This window comes from Eumetopias jubatus, unplaced genomic scaffold, assembly GCF_037043125.1.
Source record: "Eumetopias jubatus isolate StellerSeaLion01/CBP00866 unplaced genomic scaffold, mEumJub1_p1.0 scaffold_3, whole genome shotgun sequence".
Lineage (NCBI taxonomy): Eukaryota > Metazoa > Chordata > Mammalia > Carnivora > Otariidae > Eumetopias > Eumetopias jubatus.
The window spans coordinates 142,968,492-142,995,283 of record NW_028274809.1 but is presented as its reverse complement, the minus strand read 5'-3'; the positions used below and the strand labels follow the sequence as shown (position 1 = coordinate 142,995,283).

At 44.6% G+C, this 26,792-nt stretch overlaps 1 protein-coding gene across 2 annotated transcripts; it reads left to right on the top strand.

Moving 5' to 3' along the window:
• Positions 1-1,497: 1,497 nt before the first annotated feature.
• CNMD (chondromodulin) lies at positions 1,498-26,461 on the top strand. Of its 2 annotated transcripts, none has more exons than XM_028107615.2 (7): positions 1,498-1,584; positions 1,975-2,115; positions 6,894-7,034; positions 14,117-14,230; positions 18,541-18,694; positions 22,532-22,698; positions 26,246-26,461. In XM_028107615.2, the coding sequence occupies exons 1-7, from the start codon at positions 1,513-1,515 to the stop codon at positions 26,459-26,461; spliced, it is 1,005 nt and encodes a 334-aa protein (XP_027963416.1). In that variant the 5' UTR covers positions 1,498-1,512. The 2 variants fall into 2 exon arrangements, with proteins under 2 accessions (XP_027963416.1, XP_027963423.1); XM_028107622.2 differs by having other exon boundaries at positions 1,513-1,584; positions 26,249-26,461.
• Positions 26,462-26,792: the final 331 nt, after the last annotated feature.

Below are 26,792 nucleotides of genomic sequence, written 5' to 3'. Positions count from 1 at the left end.
TATTCTTGTTTGCATTTTTTGTATACAAATGAAGGCATTTATGCCCATTTCCCATCCTTTGCTTTTTTCACATAAAATATGCGAGAGAGTGTTCTACATCAGGAAATCCAAAGCTGCTCCCTTCTTTGAAATCGCTGCCAAGAACCCTCTGTGAGGATGTACCAAAAATTCTCTGCTGTGGACACCCAAGGTGTTTCCAGTCCTTTGCTCTAATGAAGATGCTGCAGTGAATATCCTTGCATAGATAGGATTTTCCCACCCTCGTGAGTACATCTGTGGGATAAATCCGCAGAAATGAAATTGTATTTTGCATTTTGGAATTAAATTACTTTCCATAAAGGTTGTACCAGTTCACCCACCCACGGCAATAGATGGGAGGCCCTCCATCTCCCCAGCCCAGCAGCTGCCAAGTCCTACAGATATCTTCTGTGGGCACCCATTCCATTCTTGCCTCCTTTCCCGGCCCCGCTGCACCATGCTTGTCACACGGCCTCCCTCTCCAGCATCCCAGAATGGAACACTTCTTCCTGCTGCAGCCCTGCCCGTCCAATCTCCCTTTGCTCAGGAAACCTGCGTTCCTCCTGTGGACCCTCACACACGGTGACTCCCCAGCAGAGGCCTCTGCACAGAGCTAGAACCCAGTATGGATTAATGGAGCCTGGCTCCAAATGAGGTACTATGTCATCCTGGTACTGACAGATGGCATTTCTGAAAGTGAAAAAACACCCTCCCCATTCTGCTTTTTTAAAAAATATATCTTTCGGGTATTCCTTTGGACATAATGTTTTTGAGGTGCATGTGTGTTGCCATTGTTGATTTGTTTGTTTAACTCCCTTAGTCAACCAAACAGAATGCACTCTTCTTCTGGTCTCCCCAACTCCTTCCCTCCAACCCCCTCTGCTTGGCTTTCACTTTTGCTAGTGCTCTACCCTCCTCCTAGACCTTCTAGAGACATGGGTGGCAAGGGCCATCTCTGGGCCCTACTCCATGCTCTGGTCCCAGAGGCCCTCCAGCAATGCCAAACTCTATCTGGTTCCACCAGTTTCCACCCCACACACAAAGTCAGGAAATGGGCCCCCAGCCAGCTGTCACAGCAGAGTCCTCTGACATTTGAAGAGATCCTTGGATGGTCGAAAGAGTCCTGGCATTTTCACATTTTGGGGATCGCAGCTCTCAGCACCCTCGGCCTACCCATCCCTCCCCATCTCCGTCCCCACCGTGACACACTCAGGGTGCTCTGGGGGAGGGGGAGCAGTAGACAGGAGAGGGCGGGAAGGGGGAGCGTCCAGAACGCCAGATGAGCTCACAGGGCTGCTGGGGCGGGAGAGGGAAGGGAGGACAGAGGTGAGGCTCTGGAAGGGGCGGGGACCGCTGGGCTGGCCCGGGCGGGACGCGGCACTGTGTGTGCGCGCGCGTGTGCGCGGCGTTGAAATGCCCGGCCCGTCGGGGTAGCAGGACAGAGCTCAGGGCGCGCGCGGAGCCTCCCAGTGTCTCGCTCCTCCGGCCACAGCCATGACAGAAAACTCCGACAAAGTTCCCATCGCCCTGGTGGGGCCTGACGACGTCGAGTTTTGCAGTCCCCCGGTGAGTAGGGCTTGGAATCCCCAGTCCCGCTGCCGAGTCAGTGGAAACACGCAGGGCCCGGGCTTGGCGCGGGTGTCCCAACGCACTGCCCGGAGTCAGGGATTTGCGCCACCGAATGTGGGAGGCGGGTGCCCAAACCTGCGCGTGTGCAGGGGGCTCGGGACCCCAGACGGGCGCGAAGGGGAGAGCGGGACGGGATTCAGGAGGGGGAGTCCTGTGGCCGGCGGAGCGTGCACAGCCAGGGGGCGGCGGCCCTGCTCCGCCGAAAGTTTGCTTATCGCACATCCACACCTGAGTACAAGGGGCCTTCGGGAGGGAGCGCGGCGAGGGTGCCGGGGTGCGGGCGGCGCAGACGTGACCGGTCCCCCCCTCCCCGGCCCCGGCCCGCAGGCGTACGCCACGGTGACCGTGAAGTCCTCCAGCCCCGCGCGGCTGCTCAAGGTCGGAGCTGTGGTCCTCATTTCGGGGGCGGTCCTGCTGCTCTTCGGGGCCATCGGGGCCTTCTACTTCTGGAAAGGGAGCGACAATCACGTAAGTCCAGAGGGCGGCGCGCGGGGTGCGGACCCGAGTCCGGGTGCGTGGGCCGGGGGAGGTGCGCGGGGCGGCGGGGCCTTGAGGTCACCCGCATGTCCCCTTCTAGGTGGAGCCAGGGCGCTGGGCCGCAGGGGCCCTGTCGCCCCTGATGACGCTTTCCTCTAGGTCCCCCAGGGCACCTTCTCCCTTCTTCCACGCACCACCACCACGCTGCTTTCTGCTCTTGGCGGCTTCGTAGAAAAGCAAGCCGGAGCTTTAAGGGAGAATACTAAAACGTAGACTAGCGGGAGAATGCAGTGGACAGTTGGAGGAATGCCCTTTTCTGCGCATCTCAGCCTGGCGCCAGCAGCGAGCAGTCCTGAGACTGTGGGTGAGGCACCTCACCTCTCTGGCCTCAGCCTTGGAGAAGAAATGGAGCTAAATCATCTCCGAGGCCTTTCCCAGCCGAGAAAGGCTGCGGATTTAAGAACCTAGGACAAAGATAGTCCTAGGGAATATTCAGACCCAGTATCGGGGATGAATTTGACCTTTCAAGAGTCTTGGGGAGTGTTTGTTATTGCGTGTGACCTGTCCATGAATGCTCTCTTCTCTCTTGCCCTGAGGAAAAGAAATGGGCTAACTTCGTTAAAGGTGGCAAATCTCTTTAAAAACCAATTCTGGCCTAGTCACGTGTGCTGTAATGGTACATGATTCACTGATGGCTGTCCTCCTGTCTTTGTATGTAACTGTTTATTTTAAAGCTCCACCAGCTCTCAACGAGTATAAAAAGCACTTCTAACTTGACTGGGCAGAATTCCAGGGTGTTCTCTAAGTACCCTGAGTTTTGTTCACCTATGTAAAGGGGGGCATTTTATCTTGATGACCATTGCCAGGCCTGGTATAAGCTTATTTTGACTAATGGAAAAGAATTCCATCTCCAGGATGCACACAAAGGGCTTTTTCTTAATCCCTGCCCTCAGAGGATCTGTGACTGGTGTTTGTCACCCCCCCTCCCACTATGAAATTCAAAGCATGAACGAATTCCAGTACTTAGAAAAAATGGTGCTGAAAGCAATTCAACCATTTTACACATCACATCTTCTGCAATCACTGCATAATTTGTATTTTTAACTCAAATGCCTACTGTAGATAATCATGCCATTTAGCACTGAGTCTGTTTTGGAGACTATATCAAATTTATAAGCATCGATTTGTAAGATCAGAATTGCACAGTATTTTGTGTATATTTGAAAAGTGCCTTAATGTATTTGTATTTTAAATATAGAAGTTAGGCCAGATGCTCATGTTTGAAAGCAGCAAATCTGAACAGGAGAACAATTTCAAGATCTATATCTCCATTAATAGCAGGGTTGAGATTGTCATCCCTTGGGAAATTGTATGGTATTCGCATGTAAATGCTATCTTTTAGATGACAAAACCTCAGTGGTATAGGTCATTTGGAGATAAAAATAGCTTTGCTTTTTTCTGGGAGTGGTAGAGATTTTAGACATGATGTATATTAAAATGAATACCATTTGGCATTTAATTATTCAAGGCAAATACACTAACTGACAAGCTTCTAAAAGGAGAGACTGAATGATCATCCTAAGTGGGGCTCCCTCTCTTCATCTTGTATTTCACCACAAGAATCTGGTTCAAGAGAGAAGTATTAAATTCTAAGACTACAGAGCAATAGTGAATCACATTTTATTGCCAACAATCAAAGTTATTTCTATTTCCTGTACAGGCAGAAGAATGAAGAAAATCATGGTTTTGTTTGTTTGTTTGTTTTTACAAATCCCAAAATATTTGGTGCTGCTCTAGATTACTTACAGGCATTGAAATATGGGGAAAGCCCCACCAATAAGCGAGAGCTCACAACCATGCCCTGTGGGAGGAGGGGATGAGATCAGTGCTTGAGGCCTTTATTCTCAGACTGATTTTTCTAGATAGTGTCCCAAACATTATGTCATTAATCTTACAGAACCCAGGCTTCATTAGAAACTCACTAGCAAATATTCCTGGCCGTAAAGGCACCACGCTGGGCAGAATTTTGGCAAATAATAAACTTCACTGTATTTAGAGACTCGTCTGAGGTGCCAACAGCAACATGGGCTCAGAGCAGACAATGTGATTACTCCTCCTCTAGCCCAGCCTCCTGAGCTCAGGGCCCAGTACTTTGGAAATAGCTTTGGACTGTGGACCCTCCCACCATGCACTTCATGAGGGCACAGACCTCTCACTGCTGCCCCGTGCACAGTGCGCTCCTATAGGATGGGCTAAGGCTAGGTGACAAATGACGCGAGTCCTATGGCTGGTCAGGGAGCTTCTGTGGTGCAAAGGTGGCAGGGGTGGTGGTGGAGGAAAGTAAAATTAGGACCACAAAGCACCCTTCTAGTGTTATAATCTTGTCTCCTTAATTTTGCGAAGAACTTGGGAACGGTTCATTTCTGAAATTTTGCATTGCCTTACTAGTAAAAGCTTATGTGCAAACAATGAATCATGGAATACTGCACCAAAAACTAATGATGTAATATATGGTGGTTAACATAACAATAAAAAAATAAAAAAAAATAGAAAAAAAAAGCTTATGTGCAGTGCTTTCTCACACACACACACAAAGCCTCTAATTGCACGAGCGAAGGATGTTTGTTGCAGCAGGAACTCACACAAATGTTGTCTGCCATACTCCTTTTGACCGTCATACTTAGCCCATGTGAAGAGTGGCTGCTCAGAGAGCCCAGGGACAGAACAGAGCCCGCTTTCTAAACCTTACCTGCAGAAAGTACCGGCTCAGCCAAAGAAAACAGGTTTCCCAAACTGGGCTGATCATGAGGACCCCCTGAGATGCAAAATGCAAACAGACTGGTGGGCTCTGTTCCAGCTCTGCTAAATCAGAACCGCTAGAAGTGGTTCTTATGATCAGGCCAGCGTGGGGGAGAGCTTACTGCAGGGATCCAAGTGCAGGGGGGAGGGAAGGGCACGGAGAGATGGGTCGGCTGAAATAGCATGCCAGTATTTTCTGTACCGCTGAATGAAGGCTGTTGCCCGGAAGGGGACTGGCTTGCAAAGCCATTTCTACATCTCTGCTGGTAAAATAAAACTGTGCTCTGTGGGTCTCATGATAATGAGTTTTCTACAAGTAATAATCTGGTAATAACCGATACTTCTTCCGGTGTCTGTCCATGTAGCAGTCTTTCTTCATAATGAGGGAGAAAATCAGACAAACTGAATCTGAGCTGTTGGCAGTTCTGACCTACTGACCTGACACTAAGTAGCAAGTGTCTCTCATCAGTTTTCAGTCCTTCCTCTTTAAAGATTTTATTTCTTTTTAAGATTTTATTTATTTATTTGACAGAGAGATAGAGACAGAGAGAGCACAAGCAGGCAGAGAGGCAGGCAGAGGGAGAGGGAGAAGCAGACTCTCCGCTGAGCAGGGAGCCGGACGCGGGGCTCGATTCCAGGACCCCGGGATCATGACCTGAGCCGAAGGCAGCTGCTTAACCGACTGAGCCACCCAGGCGCCCCTAAAGATTTTATATCTTATATGTTATATAAGATATAGAGAGATACGCACACACATATGCTTCTAAGTCAGAAAAAGGAAGAAGAAAGGCAAGGGAAGGGAAGACCCACCTACTACCCCACAACACAGAGAAAGTTCTAGCAGGGCAGCAACACACTGAGCAGGAGCAGTGCGTGAATTATTTTGTAAGTTAGTGTACTAACAAGATGTCTAAACTAAGAGACCCCTTTGGATGATCTAATTTAGCGGTAAACTAAAAAAACTATTTCATGGAGTTGTTTTTCTTAAGATTTTACTCGGAAATCCAACACATAACACAGATAACAAGCAGAGCCGCTCTGGCTAAATTGTAGGTGGACAGGAGAGAAAGGACGACCCTCAAAGTCCCACCTGCTCTGGGCCACCTCTGTGAAACCTCAAAGCTCGAAGGACGTAAATGAAAACTATCTCTGAGGCCCAGAGTCTTCACTTTACACCCAAGGCAACTCCCAAGACCCAGGGATAAGTGGTGTGGCCACTCGTTTTTCTGATTCGTGGACCAGTGCTCTTCTCTGATGCCAAGTCTCCCTCCCTTCTTCCCCCACACGTCTCCTAACAATATGCCCTCCAACACCAGATGCCTGTCCCACAGTCATTAAAATGACTAACTCCCACTTTGAGCTGAAACAGATGTGCACATTTGACCTTGCTATCCACACATGTTGCTCTCTATCAGGCATATCCCAGCCCTGTCTGTAGTCCTCACTATATGCCATACCCCGGGCCGAATCTTAGCCAGAGGATTTTTAAAAACCTTTCAAATTGAGGTGCCACTGCAGACTTGTTCGGTTAACAGCCCAGTTAACCATTTATCCATCGATGGCTCTCAACTCTGACTGCAAAGTAGAATTGACCTAGGAAAAGAAAGATCTATGTCCAAGCCCCATCCCCACAGGGTCTGATTTGATTCATCCAGGCGGGACACACATGCACTGTAGCTGGAGATTCTACTCAGGTACCTGTATGCACAGCCAGGATTGCAAATCACTGAGCTATTTGAATAAGTATTGGAGACTTCCAAAGCTTTTACTTTTAAGGTATTTCTTAAAGAAATTATTGTATTAAGTGATTGGTGTATGGATGAAGCCCTCATATACAAATATATTACTATTAACGATGATTCAGTGTATCTCTAACAAATGTGAAAGCTACCTCATGTACTGCAGGTCTAAAGATAAGCCCCGAATTGCTCTAAAAGGAAAGCATCCCTGACTCCTGTGTTCACTTCCAGATTTACAATGTCCATTATACCATGAGTATCAATGGGAAATTACAAGACGGGTCAATGGAAATAGATACTGGGAACAACCTGGAGACCTTTAAAATGGGAAGTGGAGTTGAAGAAGCAATTGAAGTTAATGATTTCCAGAATGTAAGTATATTTCATGCATTTAGAGAGTTTAACCAGGCAAGCCTGGAAGGCCTTCCCAATCCAGGGAGAAGCAACATCTCTCACACACAACCAAATAGTAACTGTTCTTTACGGCAGTCATGGAGCCACTAATTCACATACATTGTGCAGCATATTGTCTCTGAGAAAGACCACTCTTTGTCCTTTATAGTTTCAAAATGAAAAAAACAACACCCTGGCACTGAAAAGAACAGGTACTTGGAACTCTATAAAAAGTCTTGGCAGAAGGACTCAAAAGAGCTATTTCTTTCCAAGCAGCTTTCTGTAACACAGTGAATAAAATGCTCAAAGCATCCCAGAATGTTCCAAGGTCTGAAACATGAATCTGCAGAGAGGAGGGAAATTGTAATGACCTAACAATCTCATCAACAACAGGTGGGATCTACTTACATACTTCTCTCCATTCTTCAGATTTCCCATTTAATCCAGAAAATTAGCATGGAGAAATTCCCCTGTCATAATCCTATGTTTTCTGACCATGGCCAATTACAGATAAAACATTCGAGTCTCCTTTGAAAGGGGCAAACACATTTGTTTTCAGAAGTTCACTTTACAGGCAATTTGAGACCTCAAGCTCTGCGATGGTCCTTCAGTGCTTCGGTGTACGTCCGCAACACAGTGGCACTTGGGGCCCTCTCTCCTGTTGGCCCACGTAAATATCTCATTCTCTTCATGTTCAAAGATGAGGAAAAGGCATCACTGTTTGTGTTCTGTTACACCTGTAGATGGAGTAGGTGAGACTCGATAATGAAAAAAGGCACTTGAAAATAATGTCTCTTCTGATAGTTTATTGGCCTACAAACATCTCATCAACCCATCTTGCTCCGATTGATGAGAAAAACTAGAGATGCTTTTCATTTGAATGAAAGAACTCCCCTTGCTGATGCCAAAACGCAGTTCACAAGTCCTGTTGAATACCAAACAGATGCTAACCTTCGAGCCCCAGTGATGGGTGATGTTAGGTATTCCTTGCTGATGGCAAGGACTGGCTATGTTTCAGAGTGGGCTCTGCCTGGCGGTGAGGGGGGAGGGGTGGGCTCTGCAGCCCTGGATGTGACCTGTTAGTTGGAGCTTTGAAAATGGTTCTGGTCAATGCACAAAGATAATTTCTCTGGACCTGTTAAAGGCTTTTACTGCTAGATGCAGGACAAGGTAAAAGCATTTTTTCTTTGTACTGCTCAACGAAAGATGACAAAATGTGGCTCCCACACACACATCATTCAATCCAGAACAGAACTGAATACCTATGATGTGTCACAAGATCAAGATATGCAAAGGGAGCTACACAGATGAATAAGAAAAGATCCATCTCTCTCAAATGTGCATGAATCAGGAATACACTTTTAAAATATTTTAATCCCAAACCTATATTTCTGTTTTATAATCCTTCGGTTCTAATAATGGTATTGATTGTGTTTTGTTCTCATAGGCCAACAGGACCACAAATATTTTATAAACTGATCAATTCTCTTTGATAGCTTCCACATTTCTCTAAGTCAGAACTGGTGAGTAGGACATTTTTTTGATGGATAGAACCAGTTAGGGGTTTAAACAAACCTGGGCTTTTGAAAACACATGAGTCAGCCACGATGGTACCCGCACTATTACTTTCTCCTATATTTTAAACCACCCATCAGATTCGAGAGGTGTTTATCAAGGCCTACTGTGTGCAGAGGACAGTGGGCACAGGGGATATAAAAACGACTGACACTTGGTCCCTCCCTCAAGGACCTTACAGTCCAGGCCAGGAGGCAGACTGCCATGCAGAAGTGACTTCGGGTCCACCTGGGAAACGTGACAGAGCTATGAACAAAGTGGAACACACTGCAGGGGGAGAGGGAGGGTTAAAAAAAAAACCCAAAACAGAATCAGACTTATAAATACAAAGAACAAACTGATGGTTGCGGGGGGCTAGCTGCTTGTAACTAGGGGGTTGGAGCCGAGGCTTTACAGAGGTGATGACAGCTGAATCAGATCTTGAAGAATGATTAGGATTTCAACTAGCAGAGACGTAGGAGCAGGGCTTTCCAGACCCAGAGAGGAGTGCCGAATACAAATGCACAGCCCCACTCTTCAGTTCTAAGTAGCCCAGTGTGGCGAAAGGTGGGGAAGGGGAGAAGAGGGGTGGGGGCAGATTAGGAAAGGCTCCAAATTGTGAACCGTGAACAGTCTCCCCTGCTAACCTAGGACCCCACCAAGATTCTAGTAGAGCCAATGGGGAAAAAAAAAACCCTCCTGAGAGGGAATAGCCCTGAACAAAGGGCTCTAGGCTGTACACTGTGAAAGAAAAAATTATTCAGGCCACTTGTTAAAAAAGGGAAGGCAGATCATATTCAAAGGGATCTACTACAGTGGGGTTTTACAGTAAGGGAGAGAGATTGGGTTCAACTCTGAATACGATAAGGAAAAGTGGGAATTTATAGCCAAGGAGTAGGGTAGGGGTATTGGTGGATAGAAAATTACTAAGAGTTAGAGTGGTTCTTTACTAAACTGAACCAACAGGATTTTTGCTAAAGGCAAGCCAGGGTGATCAGGTATCAAGGGTGGTCAGACCAAGGCCAACTCAGCAGGATTCTTGCTAAAACTGTAATAAACTGACCAAGACAGAGCCCATGGTTGGGGCCTAGTCAAAAGGAAGACTCAGAGGAGACTGACTAGAGGTGGGTCAAGGAGGGTCTTTGTCAGTACCCCAGGGAATACAAAAAGAGGTTTGTTCAGAGTGTATGAGTTGCATTATAAAGTTTTACCCTCAAAAGCATCAATGCTGTTGGTTTAAGCCAACCCATCTGGCATAATGACTCACTTATATAACATAAACCCTGGTTAGAAATTATATACAAGTGTTCACTACCCAATTCTTTCAATTGTGTATATTTGAAAATTTGAATTTAAAAAGCTGGCGAAAAAAAAAGATAAAAAAAAAATAGTGTAACCTACCTGGTAGATAGGTTAGTGATTTCAAAAATCAATATAACCCTTCCTCAAAAAATTAAAAATAGAAATACCATTTGGTGCAATAATTCTAGTACTAAGTATTTACCCAAAGAATATGAAAGCATTAATTCAAAAAGATATATACACCCCTATGTTTATTGCAACATTTTTTACAATAGCCAAGATATGGAAGCAACCCAAGTGTCCATCAATAAATGAATAAAGAAGATGTGGTGTGTATATATATATATATATATATATATATATATATATATATACACTATATATATATATAGTGGAATATTACTCTATATATATATATACTGTATATATATATATATATAGTGGAATATTACTCAGCCATAGGAAAGATAAGATCTTGCTATTTGCAGCAACATAGATGGACATTGACAGATTTCTGCCAAGTGAAATAAGTCAGAGAAAGACAAATACCGAATGATTTCACTTACATGTAGAATCTAAAAAACAAATAAAAAAAAAAACAAAACCCAAAACAGAATCAGACCTATAAATACAAAGAACAAACTGATGGTTTCCAAAGGGGAGAGGGATGAGGGGATGGGCAAAATGGGTGAAGGAGAGAGGGAGAACAGGCTTCCAGTTATGGAATGAATAAGTCACGGAGGCAAAAGGCACAGCACAGGGAATATACTGTATATGTGATAGGTTGTACGGTGACAGAGGGTGGCTACACTCGTGGTGAGCACAGCATCACGTAGAGCCTTGTTGAATCGCTATCTTGCACACCTGACACTAAGGTAACATTGTGTGTCAGCTATACTCAAAAAAAAGTTTACAAAAATCAATATGGCCCCAACTATAACACCAAAGAAAAATAAAACAAAAGTAATTTATACTATAACTTGGACTTCCGGATGCGAATGCTCAGCCTGATGTAACTCAGAAACATCATGACGTCATGGGCTTGCTCCGGTAGGTACATGACTGTCAGTGCCACAGCCGAAAATGCAGCCTGACTGAAGTGTGTGCTGGCAAATTAAATACCAGGCTATTTTCTCAAACAGTGAACAAACTACCGTTTTGTCTCCATTTTCAGAGTAACTGCATTCTTCAGAATGCCCTTGTGCGTTGAGACTGTGCCAGAAGTCACGCTGCGTTGACATGTAAAAGTGTGTTAGATTCTAGGCACAGATCCTTCCAACCAGGTTTTCCAGGCAGGTCCCGGGGCACTCAGTTCTTCAGAACTTTTTTTATCTTCGCTCTGTGCGACCCGGGCCCCCCCACCCTGGGCCCTGCCCACAGAAGGCCAGGAGAGCCCCCGTTTTTGTGACAACCAAAAACTCCCTGGAAGATTTCCAAAGTGCCCTCTTGGGGGAAGGAGCCCTTCTTGGAACCTTCTGGTCTAAGCCACAGAAATCCATGAGATCCTCTAGACAGAAAAAATGGGCAGCTAAAATGAGATCGCCTCTTACTTAAAAAAAAAAAAAATGCTAGAGCATTGGACTCTACACTCATTATCTTTGGTAGCAAATTTCTTCATTATGACCAGCTTCTAAGGCCTTGTTTGTTTGCAGAAATACGAGGTTTGCTTGGCTTTCCTGTGCTTTCCCATTCCCTCTGTTTAATCTCTTAATATATCTGGCTGCTTGATATGGATCTGTAGCCAGACAAGGTGGTTAATATGTGTGAATTCCTTCCCACAGGACCCATCCCTGTGGGGTTTCAGTTCTCTTTGCAGCATGTAGACCATCAGAACTAACTCAATACTAGATTCACATTCGGGGCTGTGAATCCTTCAACAGAATCAGCTCAGTTCTTTGGGGATATGGTAATGGTGATATGGTGTTTCCTCCCTTGCAGCTCATATTCAGAGGATATGAGGTTTGCAAGTGAAGAGAACACAGGTCGTCACCCCTCCCCCCGCCCACTGCATTGTATTTTTCAAACCGTGAGCCCTAGATTTACATGCAGAATAAGAGCAGCAGGTGTTTAGGCGAGAGCAGGGAGCAGTGGTTCTCAGATGTGTTTCCTGGGCCACCAGCGGCCGCAGCAGCACCAAGGAGCTTGCTGGAAATGCGGAGTGTCGCCCCCATTCAGACTGACCGCGTCAGAAACTCTGGGGGTGGGGTCCAACACTGTTTTATGGATCAAGTCCTCCAGATGATTTTGATGCAAGGGGAAGTTTGTGAGCTGATGGTACAGAAGAAACTTGGATTCGAAGGCTGTGTCTTAGCCCGTTCAAGCTGCTGTAACAAACACCCAGCGCCTGGGTGATTTTGAAACACCAGAAATCTCTCACTGTTCTGGAGGCCGGGCAGTGCGAGATTAAGGCACAGCAGATGAGCATTTCTTGCGGGCCGGCTTTCTGGTTCACAGTTGGCCCATCTTGTGTGTCCTCACAGGGCAGAAGGCGTGAGGGAGCTCTCTGGGGTCCCTTTAAGGAGGGCACTAATCCCATTTGCTTAGGGCTCTGCCTTTATGACCCAATCACCTTCCAAAGGCTCTATCTCCAAATACCATCCCATTTGCGGGGGGTAGTTTTCAACATAGGAATTTGGGCGAGGGAGCAAAAACATTCGGTCTATAGCAGGCTATTTCAGTCATTTAACAACTTTGTTACCCTGAATAAGTTCTTTTCTCCCTAACCTGGTGGTCGGTCACCCTGGCTATACCTTAGAACCATGTGGGGAGCTTTGAAGCCCACTGCTGTCTGGGCACTTCCCCAGGCCAATTAAATGGGAATCTCTGCCGAGAGCCCCGGGCATCGATGGTTTTAAATCTCTCCAGGTGGTTTTGGCGCAGGGAGTCCCTGCTCCTGGAGTGGGCAAGAATATGGCTAGCCCCTCTCCCTGGGTAAAAGGTGATGCTAGGACTCATGTGTCACATATGTGAACATGGCCCATTAGGCCACAGGCAGAGCATGAAGAGCTTTAGGAAGAAGGAGTCTTTCCTCCTCTGCACTCTGGCATGCCCCCCCCCCCCAGCCCTTGTAGGGCTGCTGGCTCTCAGATTACATAGGGTAGAACTTGCCATGAATGTCCTCTGTTCTTCATGGAACAGGGCTGAGTCCTGAGCCAGGACCCCGAGATTTCTGATGCTTTTCTTCCCCCCACTCTGCTGCACTGACGCTGGAACAAGTCCCATATCTTCCTGACATTTGTCTCAACTGAACGGATCAGCAAGTTGAAATGTTTGGATTTCTGTGGGTGTCTGCTGTTATGGCATAAAATCTGTAGACCCTTACCATTGTTTCTGGCCACTCACTCATCATGAAATCCACCAGCTTTCCACCAGGATGGAAGTAAACACTCTTGGGATAGAATGTACAGTCAGGCCTCGTGCACCTGCCGCAGCATCGGGGCTGAGCGGTCAGCTGAGCCTGGAGCCCTGAGGCTGACGTTTCCCTTGAGGCTGGTCGCTAGGCTGACAAGGAGACATTGTTTGTGTCTCAAAGGGGACAAAAACAAAGCATCCAAGTCCCTCCGGTAAGGTCTAGGAACAAAGGTCAGCTCCTGGTGGTGTAGGAAGCTTTACTATTTCCCTGGCTCGGTGACTTAGGAAAAAAAATGTGAATTCATGGAATTAATGAATTGGGCCCACCTCTTCCGAGAACCTTTGTGGGATCCCCAAAAAGATTTGGATACTAATGTCAAGAGGCTTATAACTGAGTGGGGACAGAACCTTGACAAGGAGTGGCCACACAGGCACGGAGAGCTAAGCGCCAGATGAGGGAATGAAGGCTGGAGGTTTGCAGAAGTCAGGGGGAGGAGGAGCCCGCTTCTTTGCCTGGGAGGATCCGAGGAAGCTGCCTGGACAAGGCAGCCTTTCACTGGAGCCTGCCAGGGTTGATGGAGCAACTAACACACTCTGTCCCAGCTCACATGCCCCTGGCAGGGGTCTCCCCGACCACACTGTCGAAAGTATCATCCTGTCGTTCCTGCCTCGCACTCTGCTTTATTTTTCTCCGTGGCACTTACCACCACCTGACTTCGCCTCTGTTCTTTATTTTTGGTAAATAACGCTAAGAGGTAAGCTCCATGAGTACTGACATCCCATCTGTTCTGGTCATCCTTATACCTGGTGAATAAATGAACAAATGGATAGATGGATAAACTTTTCTTTCCTAGGGCATCACTGGAATCCGTTTTGCTGGAGGAGAGAAGTGCTACATCAAAGCGCAGGTGAAGGCTCGCGTTCCAGAGGTGGGCACCGTGACCAAACAGAGCATCTCCTCCGAACTGGTGGGTACCCTCGGCATGCTTGACAGCAAGGGGGTCTGACAGACATCGTTTGACTCCACAGCACTTTCTGTCTCTGGTTCCTGGATAGCTTCATGACCAGAACATAAGTTCTATTCCTTCTCTACTGGAGAAATTAAAAACCTATTTTGGTCCTACTTGTTGATCCCCAGAGATCATATTTATATGATGTAGTAGCCTTAAAGGTTTTGGTAAAGCATATTTTAAAGTGCATAAAGGGGCTCAGTCTTCACATGGCCCTTGTTTGCCTAATTTTTTTTGGGGGGGGGACTGTCTGATTAGTGATGAAAACAATATAAAGGACTTCTCATGACAGACTCTCCAGTAAAAGGGCCTCAGGAGCTTTCTAGCCTCAGTTCCACTCAGTGTGGGAATTCCTCCTGAAAATCTCCAGCGGCTGATCACCACACCTGTGCTGGAAAGTAACGACAGGGCCCCCTTCCCTGGGCGCCAGGCAACTTTCCAGCGGGGGGGTGGGGGGCGCGGGGCGGAGTTCAAACCCTTGTGCCTACTCTGAGCTGAGCTGGCTTCCCCTCCAGTTTCTTCCCCTTGGGCTCGAGTGCAGCCCAATTAAGCTTCTTAACATGTATTAATTCCTTTCCTACATCTCAGACTCGTGAGGTTTTTTAAGCATAATTCTTCCATTTATTATGAACAACTTGCCTCTGAGCTTGATTTTATAAAAATTTACTTTAAGAATTGCACAGAGTTCTAAAGACACATCTAATACCTTAACGTTTATCCGATGCTTAGGGCTTACGAAGTGGTCACATGCATTATCGTGCTCCATTTGCATTGTGGCGGGGTGTAGTGGGAAGAAAATAGACTTTGTGGAGTTAGGAAAATGTGGGTTCAAATCCCAGCTCTGACGTTCGCTATGGATGTGGCTTCAATTCTTTGTGCCTCAGTTTTGTCATCTACAAACTAAGGGTCTGCCTCCTGTCCCCGGGGCTTAGAACCCACTGGATAATGACTACCCGGTTGCTGCTATAAATTACTAATTCCATTATGATCAGCTTTGGTTCTCCCTGCATCCCTGAGAGGGAGGTAAAGCCAGAATCAGGTCCCTTAAGGCAAAGGAAGAAAAATAAGGGTAAGCAGGGGTGCCTGGAAACTGCCTGTTTGCTGTCACAGAGAACAGCCTCAGGTGTCTCAGAACAAAACAAAACACAAGCTACAACAAACTGGTGAGTTTTTAAAGCTGGCCGTTATAGTACAGACTGTAAAAATGACACCCAGCCCGCCTTCGTTCTGAGCCTTGAGCTTCTCTTCGTGCATTACCATTTTGTTACAGTCCCATCACTCAATTTCTGCAATGCGGAATCCTTTACCCGTGTTCTCCATCAACGGACCTAGAAGCAATTCTCGTCTCCTGCCTTCCCAAAGAGCCAGCTCTCCAGCCGCAGCTGACCGAGATCTAATCCTAAGTTTGCAGTACTTTTCCAGAGCCTTTTAAAAACAAGTTTTTTTTGTTGTGTTTTGTTTTTTGGGGTTTTTTTTCCGGATTTTTAAAAACAATACTTGGTCACTACAGAAAATTTGGGAAATACATAAAAGAATAGAGAAGAAAATCACCCACGGTTGCTTAATTCCACAGATGTTCATGTTAATATTAATGTTTTGGTGAATTATTTTTGTGTGCGGGTATGTGTGTGATATTTTCACAATTGAAGTTATATTGCTCTACATTCTTATTACCCTCACTTAACTTTAGTTCTTCTAAAATGTAGATTATAATGGATATATTACATGTCATCAGATGGTTATAATTTGAAAGTCTTTTATTCTTGAATACTTCAGCCATCTTCAGTTTTTCACTCTTTCAAATAACAATTCAGAATAATTATTTGAATATAGAAATAATTCACGGTGATGAACGGTTTAGCATTTTCCAGCTTTGTCTGCATCTGATTCTTTACTCAGACCATAGAGGCTAATGATTTTTCCTGTGTTTGCGTTGTTTCTATTGTGCTTGGTGGATCCTCTGGTGGACAAAGCCAAATTCAGGCAACATGTTTGTGTGATAGGAACGTGTCTAGCTGTCAGTAGCAGAAAACTACACTCAAGAGTGACTTAAACACAAAAGGATTTGTTTTCCTCCATAGTGGGCAATGTGGAGGGAGGGGGCTGCCGGCGTTGGCTAGGGGGCCAGCACTGCTGATGTTTGTGGCCTTTCCATCCAACCGTCAACCATGCATTCAAGTGAGGAAGTCAGGAAGAGGTTGAGCAGTGTCGACCATGACTTCCCTTCATCAGGAAAAGGAGGCTTCGCAGCTCCCCCAGCATGCTTCAATGTGACCTGCATGGTCTAGAACTGGTCACGCAGACACCCCTAGCTGCTGGCGAGGCTGAGAAAGCGAGCAGCCAGCGTCTCTCCTGGGGGCGGGGACACTGCCGCCTCACACAGAAGCAGGACTGTGTGGCAGGGGCAGGGAGAGGTGAGATGGGACGGGCAGCTGAGGCCGTGTGCCCCAAGTTGACTGCACATTGCCAGCTTGTAATATGCATAGGTCTGCATTACCCCTACCACCCCACTCTCTCCCCCACATACTTTAGGTTATGAGGGGGTAGATTTATGCACCACTTGATCTCATACATTTTTCATCAGTTTTGTATAACTTTAAAAAGCTGCTATACCTAAAGAGCATTCATTTCCTGGATTGAGCCATTTAATTTAAGGTAAATAACTGGATTACCTGAGTGTTAGCTTCCTCCAATAACTTTAAGTTGTTTGAATGCAACCATAAGCCTGGGGGAGAAAGTATAAATGAAGTGCTGCTTTTAGCTAAAAATATGGAGAAAACATTTTAATTTCTCCAACCTATTGCAAACTAATAAATATATGAAAGGAACAACCTGGCAAAATAAATTTGTCTCCTGGGTTATCAGAAGGTTCTCAGCATCTCACTGTAGAAGAAAATCCAGGATTTAGCTTTGAAATCTCAGTGGTATGCTTGATGCGAGGAACATCTGAAATGTGTTTTGTTATAGCTGGGAAATGTAGAAATGGTTTATGTTAAATAATACTTTGAACTGAAGACATTAAAGAACCAATCACTTGCTTTTTCCATTGTTGTTCAGAAGCTGCAGAACAAAACCCCAAAGGATTTTCACTTCAAATGAAGGGCTCCTCTATCCTTTATAGGATTTCAGAGTCCGTTCAATTGCTTTTCCTCAAAAAAATCTTTGATCCAAAACATCAGATTAACCTAAGTCTCAAAGTTGGTATCAAGTAATTTTCACTTCCACTAAGGACACTCAGTATTCACACATTTCAGTTATCCAAAGGCAGGGCGACAAGAGGAGCAAAGACAATACTGTGAAGAGAGTTACAAAGACAAAAGACACACACCACACCACATACACATCCCATAGCCCCACACATACCCCCCTACACATACACACCCCCCCACCCACCCCACACCCTACATACCCCACATACCACACACCCGAAATCCCCTCACCACACACACCCAACCCTATACCCCCCTATACATACACACCCCACACCCACACCACACACCCTACATGCCCCCCACACACACCTCCCCACACACACCACACATACCCCACAAATATCCCCCTACATATACTCACCCCCACCCACCCCATACACCCTACATACCCCCCACATATACCATACCCTCCATACACACCACAAATCCCCACACAGCACACACTACACACACCCCATATCCCCACACCACATACACACCCCATAGCCCCACACATACCCCCTACACACACACACCCACACACACCCCACACCCCCACACATACCCCCTACACATACACACCCCACACACCCTACATACCTCCCCACATACACACCCCCCCAACCCCACACATACCCTACATACTCCCACACCCACCCCATACACCCTACATACACCATACCCCCATACACAAATCCCCACACAGCACACTACACACCCCATAACCCCACACATATCCCCTACACACCCACCCCCACACCCCACATCCCCACACCACATACACACCCCATAACCCCACATACCCCCCTACACACACACCCCCACACCCACCCCACACACTACATACCCTCCACATATATCATACCCCCCCATACACACAAATCCCCACACACAGCACACACTACACATGCATCACACACACACCACACACACACATCAAACCCCCTCCAACACACACACACACAGTTCTCATTAAGTTTTTATTAGGTGAAATAATCTACCAGCATGTGACTCTTAATACACAGCATGTTTCACTGTCCTCTTTGCTCAATGCATTTCATTTTTACTTACTTGCAGGAAGGCAAGATCATGCCAGTTAAATATGAAGAAAATTCTCTTATCTGGGTGGCTGTAGACCAGCCTGTGAAGGACAACAGTTTCTTGAGTTCTAAGGTCTTAGAACTCTGTGGCGACCTTCCTATTTTCTGGCTTAAGCCAACATACCCAAAAGGTAACATTTTAAATCCTCTTAATGGGAATTCTGTTTGTGTGAGTTTCCTGTGAGCCCTTCTGCAGGCCTGAGACTGTACAAGGAAGATACATCAGAATGCCTGCCACAGTGTCTCAGTAATTGGCAAGAGAGATCAAAGAGAAGGAGGGTGACTGCCATGAATGTTTTAGGGAAGGGACAGCAGCAGGGTTAACAGGAAGTGGATCAGGGAGACAGAATACCACTGCATTATCTGTCATTTTTATTTATGACACTGCCCCCTTCTTTCTGCTCTGCCCCTTAATTTAAGTTGTTTGCACTTTCCAATTTTACGTTTTTTTATTCCTACGGCAGAGAATCAAGGGACTAAGAAGCTGTCATACTGCTGAATCTTTATTACGTTCAAATCTAGAATTATGGGACAGTCAAAAGCTGCTTTGGGTATAGGTTGAGATTCTTCAAGTTCAAGGCTTGAGCATCGGCTTCCAGGTCTGTTGAAAAGAAATGAAGGGCCCCTGGGGTTCAGAGCTAGCCCGGAACATACCCTCGAGCTATCTGTGGGTGGTGAAGGGCAAGTGAGCCCTGAGGGCCAACTCTTTCCCCGAGTTTCTCCGTCCCCAGGGGTCCTTTCACTCCTCACCACCAGTCACCCCACTGCCCCCATCCTCCAAAGGCCTACTTTGTAGCTGTGGCTCAAGTGTAGAAGGCCTTTCTCCCAGCGCAGCTGAGCTACACTCTGTCTTCTGAGAGATATTATTGGACACAGAGAGAGCGGCACGGAAACCAAATACAGGCATTAAAACCACCGAGCTCAGGAGGGGCAGCGGGCAGTGACTATCCTGAGAGAGCAGTTACAGTTTCGCCAGATGAAAGAAGTTATGGAGATAGACGGCTGCACAGCGATGTGAATGCACGGAACGCCCCTCAACTGTACAATTAAAAATAGTCAAAATGGTAAATTTTATATTTTACCACAATTAAAAAAAAATCTCACCAGGCTTAGAAAGTCCAGGCTTCTCATTCTGTTACCACTAATTTATTCCTACAGGTCACAAGTCTCATTATGTCCCAAAGCTTGGATAAGATGGTTACTTTCTGGCCCAGGCAAAGCCAATAGGATCCAATTTATAAGCCACTGGCAGTGGCCTCTTGGAGGAGAGAGTTGAGAAGGATCCTGAGGCCACATGCAGGCTCAGTAAGAAGTGCCATGAGCAGTGTCTGTCACCTCTGCAGGGGCTGGAGAGGGCTGCCAAACGGACTGTCACTTTGCCATCCCTGCTCTTGCTGCAGTGTGTGCTCGCAACTAACAATTCTATGGCCTTTTGCCAAGTGCTGGCTTCTGATTTCTCACCTGCCTCCACATGGAACGAGCCTTCTTGCTTTCCACCTCCCAGGAACTACTCCAATACCTGTCACCTTGTCCACTCAGGCACAAAAGCCTTTGACTCTGCTACTACGTAGAGCTCTAATCACTTTCTGTTTGAAGACAAGCCTCTTATCCAGTTCATTCATTCATTGATTCAACACACTTTTTTGAAGGCTTATTACATGCCATTTGCGTGCTCTCGGTAATTGGGATGCATTGATGCAGAACGGACAAGAATCCCTGCCCTCAGGGAGTTTACACTGTAGCAAGGGGAAACCATAAACACACACTAAATTAAAATAAGAAAATCATATAGTAGGATACAAGGTGCTATGGAAAAATAACAGAGCAGGGCAAAGAGGGTGGGAGTGGAGATGTGAAGCCGGTGTTAGTCTGACTGATAGGATGAGTACCTTTACCCTTTGGCAGAGTATGCTCCCTACTTCCAAGATGTAGCCTGGCCCCTCACTGCCCACAGCATGACCACAGCTTAAGTATTCAATCATCATGACACCCACCCCAGAATCACACGTTATGTACAACAGCAGAAAAGTGGAAACCACCTAAATGCCCCAAGTTGGAAAGGGTTAAATAACTGTTGGGTTAGCCATAGGGTGGAGTATTACACACATTAAAGATGGTGTTTTTTTTTTTCTTCAGTCTCTCATAAATGCAGTCACATTTAATGATAAAATCAAGAAAATAAAACCCCCTCTGAAGATGCCTGGTCCCTAACACCTAATTCTAATAAAAGCTCCCCAAACTCCAGGGCCCAGCAACCTCTGCTGGGTCCTCAAGCTGGCAGGTCATCAGCATCATGCAGCTGTATTATCAGAAACAGTGGCAGCTGGACAAGTTCAGAGGGAAGAGTGACAGCTGGTGGCTGCGGAGCTCTGGCTGCACGCCAGCTACCAGTCACTGTGCTAGAGCTTTAGGTTTTGTCCCGTCACTCTTTTACCAACAACTGTCCAGGTAACTACAAATATTCCCATTTTATAGATGAAGAAACCAAGGTTCATGGAGATTTAATAACTTGCCTGAGGTCATTCAGTTCGATAAAAGAAGTGGTGTTTGGATTTGAATCCAGGGCTCCCTGATGCCTCTCCAATCATGAATTCAGAAACCCAGAAGTTATCTGTGGAAGCTCCCCATGGCTGTAAAGCCCATCTAAGTTCTCAGAAATAACACAGCATGATATAATCATCACCTAACATGAGTGATTATATGCCAAATGTTATGCTAAAACCCTCAGACACAGCTCTAACCTCTATCAGTACTCTGTGAATTGGATATATTATCTCCATTTTACAGATGACAAGAGTGAGACTCAAGAGACACCAAAGCCAGTGCTGTGTGGTAGTTCCCATGTGTGTTATTCAGCAGCCGTGGGTCATGCTGCAGGCCCCCTGTGGTGGTGTGATGGGACTAGAGCACTGGGCTGGGAGCCAGAGAAGTTCACGTTTGGCTCCTGTTTCTGCCACCCATTCTGTGATCTTGGCCAAGTCTCTTGGTCTTTCTGAGCCTTGATGCCCTTGTGTATAAACGTATCTGCTTTTTCTATCCCACCCACAGCATTTTAAAAGACTCAACCAAGATAACAAATCTCCTGAAAATTATAAAGCTTCATACATATACAGTCAATCCATTAAGAATGCGCTCAGGGCTGGGGTGCCTCATTGGCTCAGCTGGCAAAGCATGTGACTCTTTATCTCAGGGTTGTGAGTTCAAGCCCCAGGTTGGGTGTGGAGTTTACTAAAAAAAAAAAAAAAAAAGAAAAGAAAAAAAAAAGAAAGAATGCTCAGGACTTCAAGTAGCCTTGAATACCTGATCATCGGTGGTTTCGATAAATACAGGTTTTTGTCAGAAGTCTGGAGGTTGGTTTCTGGCATTAGTAGCTACTCAGCGGTATCACCAGGGCTTTTTCTAGCCTACTGTTTTGCTACCCATACCATATTGGTTTATCATCCTTGTGCCTATCCCTCTGGTCACAAATTGGCTCTCATAACCCAGGTATGTCTATGTTCAAGAAAAGAAGACAAGACAGAGAAAGCTGTTTCAGTCCTCTTTTCCCAAGAAAGCAAAAGCTTTCCCAGAAACTGCACCAATATATTCTGCTTACATCTCACTGGCCAGAAATGTTCCATCTGGTCTCTCTTAATTGGAAGGGAGGCTAGGGAAACAAGTGGTATTTTACTTCCTCAGCCCCTATAGGAGAGGCAGGTAAGGAAAAAGGATTGAGAATGGATTTTTGTTAGCTATCTCACAATATAAAATGCCTCAGTTGGGACTATAAAACCAAAACTTGGTTATCTGTATGTTTAACTACTAACCCAAGACTCTGGAACATGCTTTATTATTTTAAAAATCCTCAATACAAATTTCAATAGACAAGACTGTGTTTTGATACCCCTTTATGCTTTTACCCATATAATCATAGTACTTCCTTAGTTATCCAAATAAATGAATTAACTTAGAACAATTTTTTTTTTAAGAAATCCAGAGAGAAAGAAGAGAATTGGTAAGAAAAAGTGTTACAACTACCACAAGAATACCACACAGTGGACCACGGGGCAACCCAGGCCCTGGAGGACCAAATAACAAAACCAGACCCAGTGTTCAAGAGCATTCAGAACCCTTCAATCCAGACAACCCTTACCACGTACGTACTGATGTTTTCATGACTGCTCAGATGAATCCCTTGAACGTAACATTGAAGTGGTGGTTATTTCTACTTGAGGTTTCAAATGAGCACTTAATAGTCAACTTAGATTTTTACTCAATTATTTAAAAAAATGCATCTGAATTTGTCACAAAGTTTATAAAATGAGGATAAGACACTTAAGCATGGTCTCTGTGGTGTGAAATCCAGTTTGGTTGTAAACCTTATTCAAAGTTGTTTTCTGTGCTCTCCCTTTATTGAGTCACAGGCAAATCCGTAAAGACAAATTCAAATCACGAATTTGATTATTCAAAAAATGTTTCCAAGAATGTGCCCTGGGGACAACCCATGGAATGAAAGTATTCTCTTTCTTCCTTTATATTCACTTTATTCACCCATTCAACAGACATTTGCTGAGAACCTGCTCTTTTCCAGGCCCTGTGCACACAGACAGGAGTTAACTTCTGCACTTGGGGGCTCAGTCCAGGGGGGAGACAGATTCATATACACAGATAAAACAATTTAGACTGAAACACTGGGCACTGGTGTTTATTAAGGATGGCACTAACATGCTAAAAACTTCTCAAATCCTCAAAAAATATTATTTAACATAAGTGAAGGGAGCAAAAGAGTAATACGTAAATTTTTTAACTAGTGTTTTAAATGAAAAAAGGTATACAATGAAATGTGTTTCCCTCCCACCTCACTTTCCCCAGAGCAATACATTAATAATAGCTATTTGCCCAGTTTTCTTTGCACAAGAAAGTGTACCACACATTTAACACAAAAGAGCATATAACACTTCTATACCCTTTCTTTCTTTCCAGTTACAATATTTTGGAGATTTTTCTGTATCTCCTCCATACATCTACCTCATTCATTTTAATGGCCACATCATATACCATTGTGCAGATAGATGTACAGAAATTTAACTAGGTTTACTTTGGTGGACATGTAGATTATTACCCTTTTGCTCTTATAAAATACTATTAATAGTATGCAACATTGTACATGCCCCACACGGTCATGGAACAGAGTAAATGAGGTAACACCGGCAAAGCTCTTAGCACAACTTGGTACAACGTAGGCATGACCTTGCTTGGTATTAACTATTAGTCTTATTATACCTCTTGTACACGTGTTGGAATTTTTTTTTTAATTTGAGAGAGAGAGAATGAGAGAGAGAGAGGACGAGAGGGAAGAGGGTCAGAGGGAGAAGCAGACTCCCTGCTGAGCAGGGAGCCTGATGTGGGACTCAATCCCGGGACTCCAGGATCATGACCTGAGCCGAAGGCAGTCGCTTAACCAACTGAGCCACCCAGGTGCCCTGGAATTTTTTTTTTTTTAACATAAATACGGATGTATGGGTCTACTGGCTCAAAGGAGATGGGAATTTTACATTATTTAATGGAGGATGCCAAATTGTCTCCCAAGGAATTAAACCAGCTATGGTTTAATTCAATGGTAATGAAAGGGACTCATTATCAAACTTCATAAAAAAAAAAAATCTTTACCAGTCTAAAGTATATCTTCTTGTTTCATCTTGCCTGTCTTTATGTGTTAAGGTTGAGCATCTTTTTATAGGCCAATTCATTTGCATATTTTTTCCTGTATAGCCTATTCAGTACTATACCGTTTCATGTGTTAAAAATTTATTTTCTAGTTTATCATTTTAGACTAACATATTTTAGAAAGATTTAGAGCAAAAAGTATTTTTTAAATGACCCAAGGCTTATTGGAAAATTCAGGACACCACAGTACTTCATTCCCTAAAGCTCAAATAGTAAAAAAATAAATAAATCTGAATAGGCAAACAGAAAATTTAATATAGTTTCTTCCCCAGGTAGCTGGGCTAGCTAAATCTGGTTCAAAGGAGAGGGCATCAGCCCCTTCACAGAGGGCAGGATGTGACTTTGCCTTGCTTTCAGACTTGAGTGATCCATTTTCTTTGAAAAACTCCCAATTCTATCAGTTTTCCCTTTATTTCACACTCAGCTTTAAGAAGAAACATCTCCCCATGATCTCAGTCCTTCACATGTTCCTTTAAGGAAGTATTCTGGGGCAATAACCTGAGATTTCCTCCCAACTTTCAAATCCTAACAAACCTTTGTTGAACCCTCAGATGAGGCCATGTCTCAACCGACAGGCTTTTGACTCCCCCTACCCTGGAAAAGTCAGCTACAATCAGTAAATGAGGTGGTTTTCTTTTTGCCGTCCCAGATGAACCTAGTTCAAGAGATAAGGGGGAAAAAAAATAGCAAGTCTGAAGAATAAAGAAAAAAATGGTTTTAGAGAGTAAGGCAAGTATTTTGATGATAAAATCTGAACATAAGCTCTATCAGATGGTGTTAAGGAATTATCAATTTTGTTAGATATGATAATGGCATTGTAGTTGTGTAGGCAAAATACTGTTTTAGAGGCGTACTTTAATGTATTTATGGGTGAAATGTCACAATACCTTCAGTTCTCTTTAAAGTCACTTCAAAATTTAAAATACTTCAGAAAAGGTCAAGCACGTTTGACAAAAGATTAGCAACTATCAAAACTAGATGATGTTCAGCACACAATTTTCTCCACTTTCCAATATGTTTGATATTCCTAATAATAAAAAGCACCCCCCCCAAAAGTTAAGATTTGTTTGTATACCAGCAAAGGTGATAGGGTTGCAAGGTTCACTTTGCTCAAGCCTAACCTATGTTTGGTGCTACATCTCCCCAAGTTCAAGTCCCTCAAGGAAAAAGACTTCAAGTGAATAAAGAATACACATTAAGGGCTTCTTGGCAATATAACTCAGTAACATATTAAAGAGAATGCAGAATCTAAACCCCTAGGAACCTATGAAAAGGAAAACCAGATAGACTTGCCAGAGGGCAAGTTCCTTCCAGTTCTGTGGTATCTCCGGCAGTGAAAATGTGGATTGTGTAGGTGATTTTTACTCCATGATTTTGTTTATGTAGTAATAATGGCACATAGAAACTAGAAAATGAAGTTTAAGGTCTTGAATTTTTAGACATTATATGGTGCCTTTTCCTGAGTGTTATAGACACCTTCAGGTTGAAATGAAGGCAGAATCTAAATGACGTCAGTGTTAGCCAGTGCAGTTTTAACAGCAACCTGTTAGCCTACATCAGTGACTTTTCAAAAGGTGCTCCAAGAGCCCTGGAGGCCAGCAGTACAAAATGGCACCAGTGTTCCACTGACTCAGTTAGTAGTGGCAGAAATGCTACTTTTGAATGTTTCCTTTTTGTTTGCCTAACTTAAGACAAGCTGAGTCACTACTGAGTGGGAATCATGGCTCATTAAAGGCATGGAGAAACTTCGTAATATTAAAAACAAAAAAACCACCCTCCTGCCAATGACAGATGGAGGTTCCTTGATGTTTTAGAAGGAATTCTGAATTACAAGGTTATATCAAGATTGAAAACCTCTTACAGAAAATTATGCTCATTTCTTGTACCACTGAAACATTCAGGATCTTATTTTAAAATAATGTGCATGCTAATTCTCATTATGAAGAAAACATAAATAATTACCTTTTAATTGACAGCAGCAGGAAGGGGAAGGCATGACATTTGACCCGAGACTGGATCATGAAGGAATCTGCTGTATAGAATGTAGACGGAGCTACACTCATTGCCAGAAGATCTGTGAACCCCTGGGGGGCTACTACCCATGGCCTTATAATTATCAAGGTTGCCGTTCAGCCTGCAGAGTCGTCATGCCATGTAGCTGGTGGGTGGCCCGCATCTTGGGCATGGTGTGAAATCACTTCTTATACCAGGTGCTTGTACCATAAAAACTAACTCAAGAGACAACCAGAGTATGAGGGATCTTGAGGCTGAAGGAACCACAAAGTATTTTATGCAATGTTATTCAAGATACTTTTAACAAAAGCTCTCAATTGCTTTACAGAACTTTATCCAGAAGGTGCAAATGTACTGAAAGGGTAGTTTAACTCTAAAATGCCATAACCATCCTTTTATTACTTGCTATTTTTTATTTGCTTTGCTTTGCCAATAAGGCCTACTTATATGACTAACTTCCCAAGCTACTTTGAAATAAACATGAAAAATCACTTACAATGTCAAAGATCT

Excerpts from the sequence above, each read along its gene's own strand:
- CNMD (XM_028107615.2), top strand. The coding sequence starts at position 1,513 with ATGACAGAAAACTCCGACAAAGTTCCCATCGCCCTGGTGGGGCCTGAC. Across the intron at positions 1,585-1,974 it reads TCGAGTTTTGCAGTCCCCCG|GCGTACGCCACGGTGACCGT; the intron begins GTGAGTAGGGCT and ends CCCGGCCCGCAG. Across the intron at positions 18,695-22,531 it reads TAAGCCAACATACCCAAAAG|AAATCCAGAGAGAAAGAAGA; the intron begins GTAACATTTTAA and ends TTTTTTTTTAAG.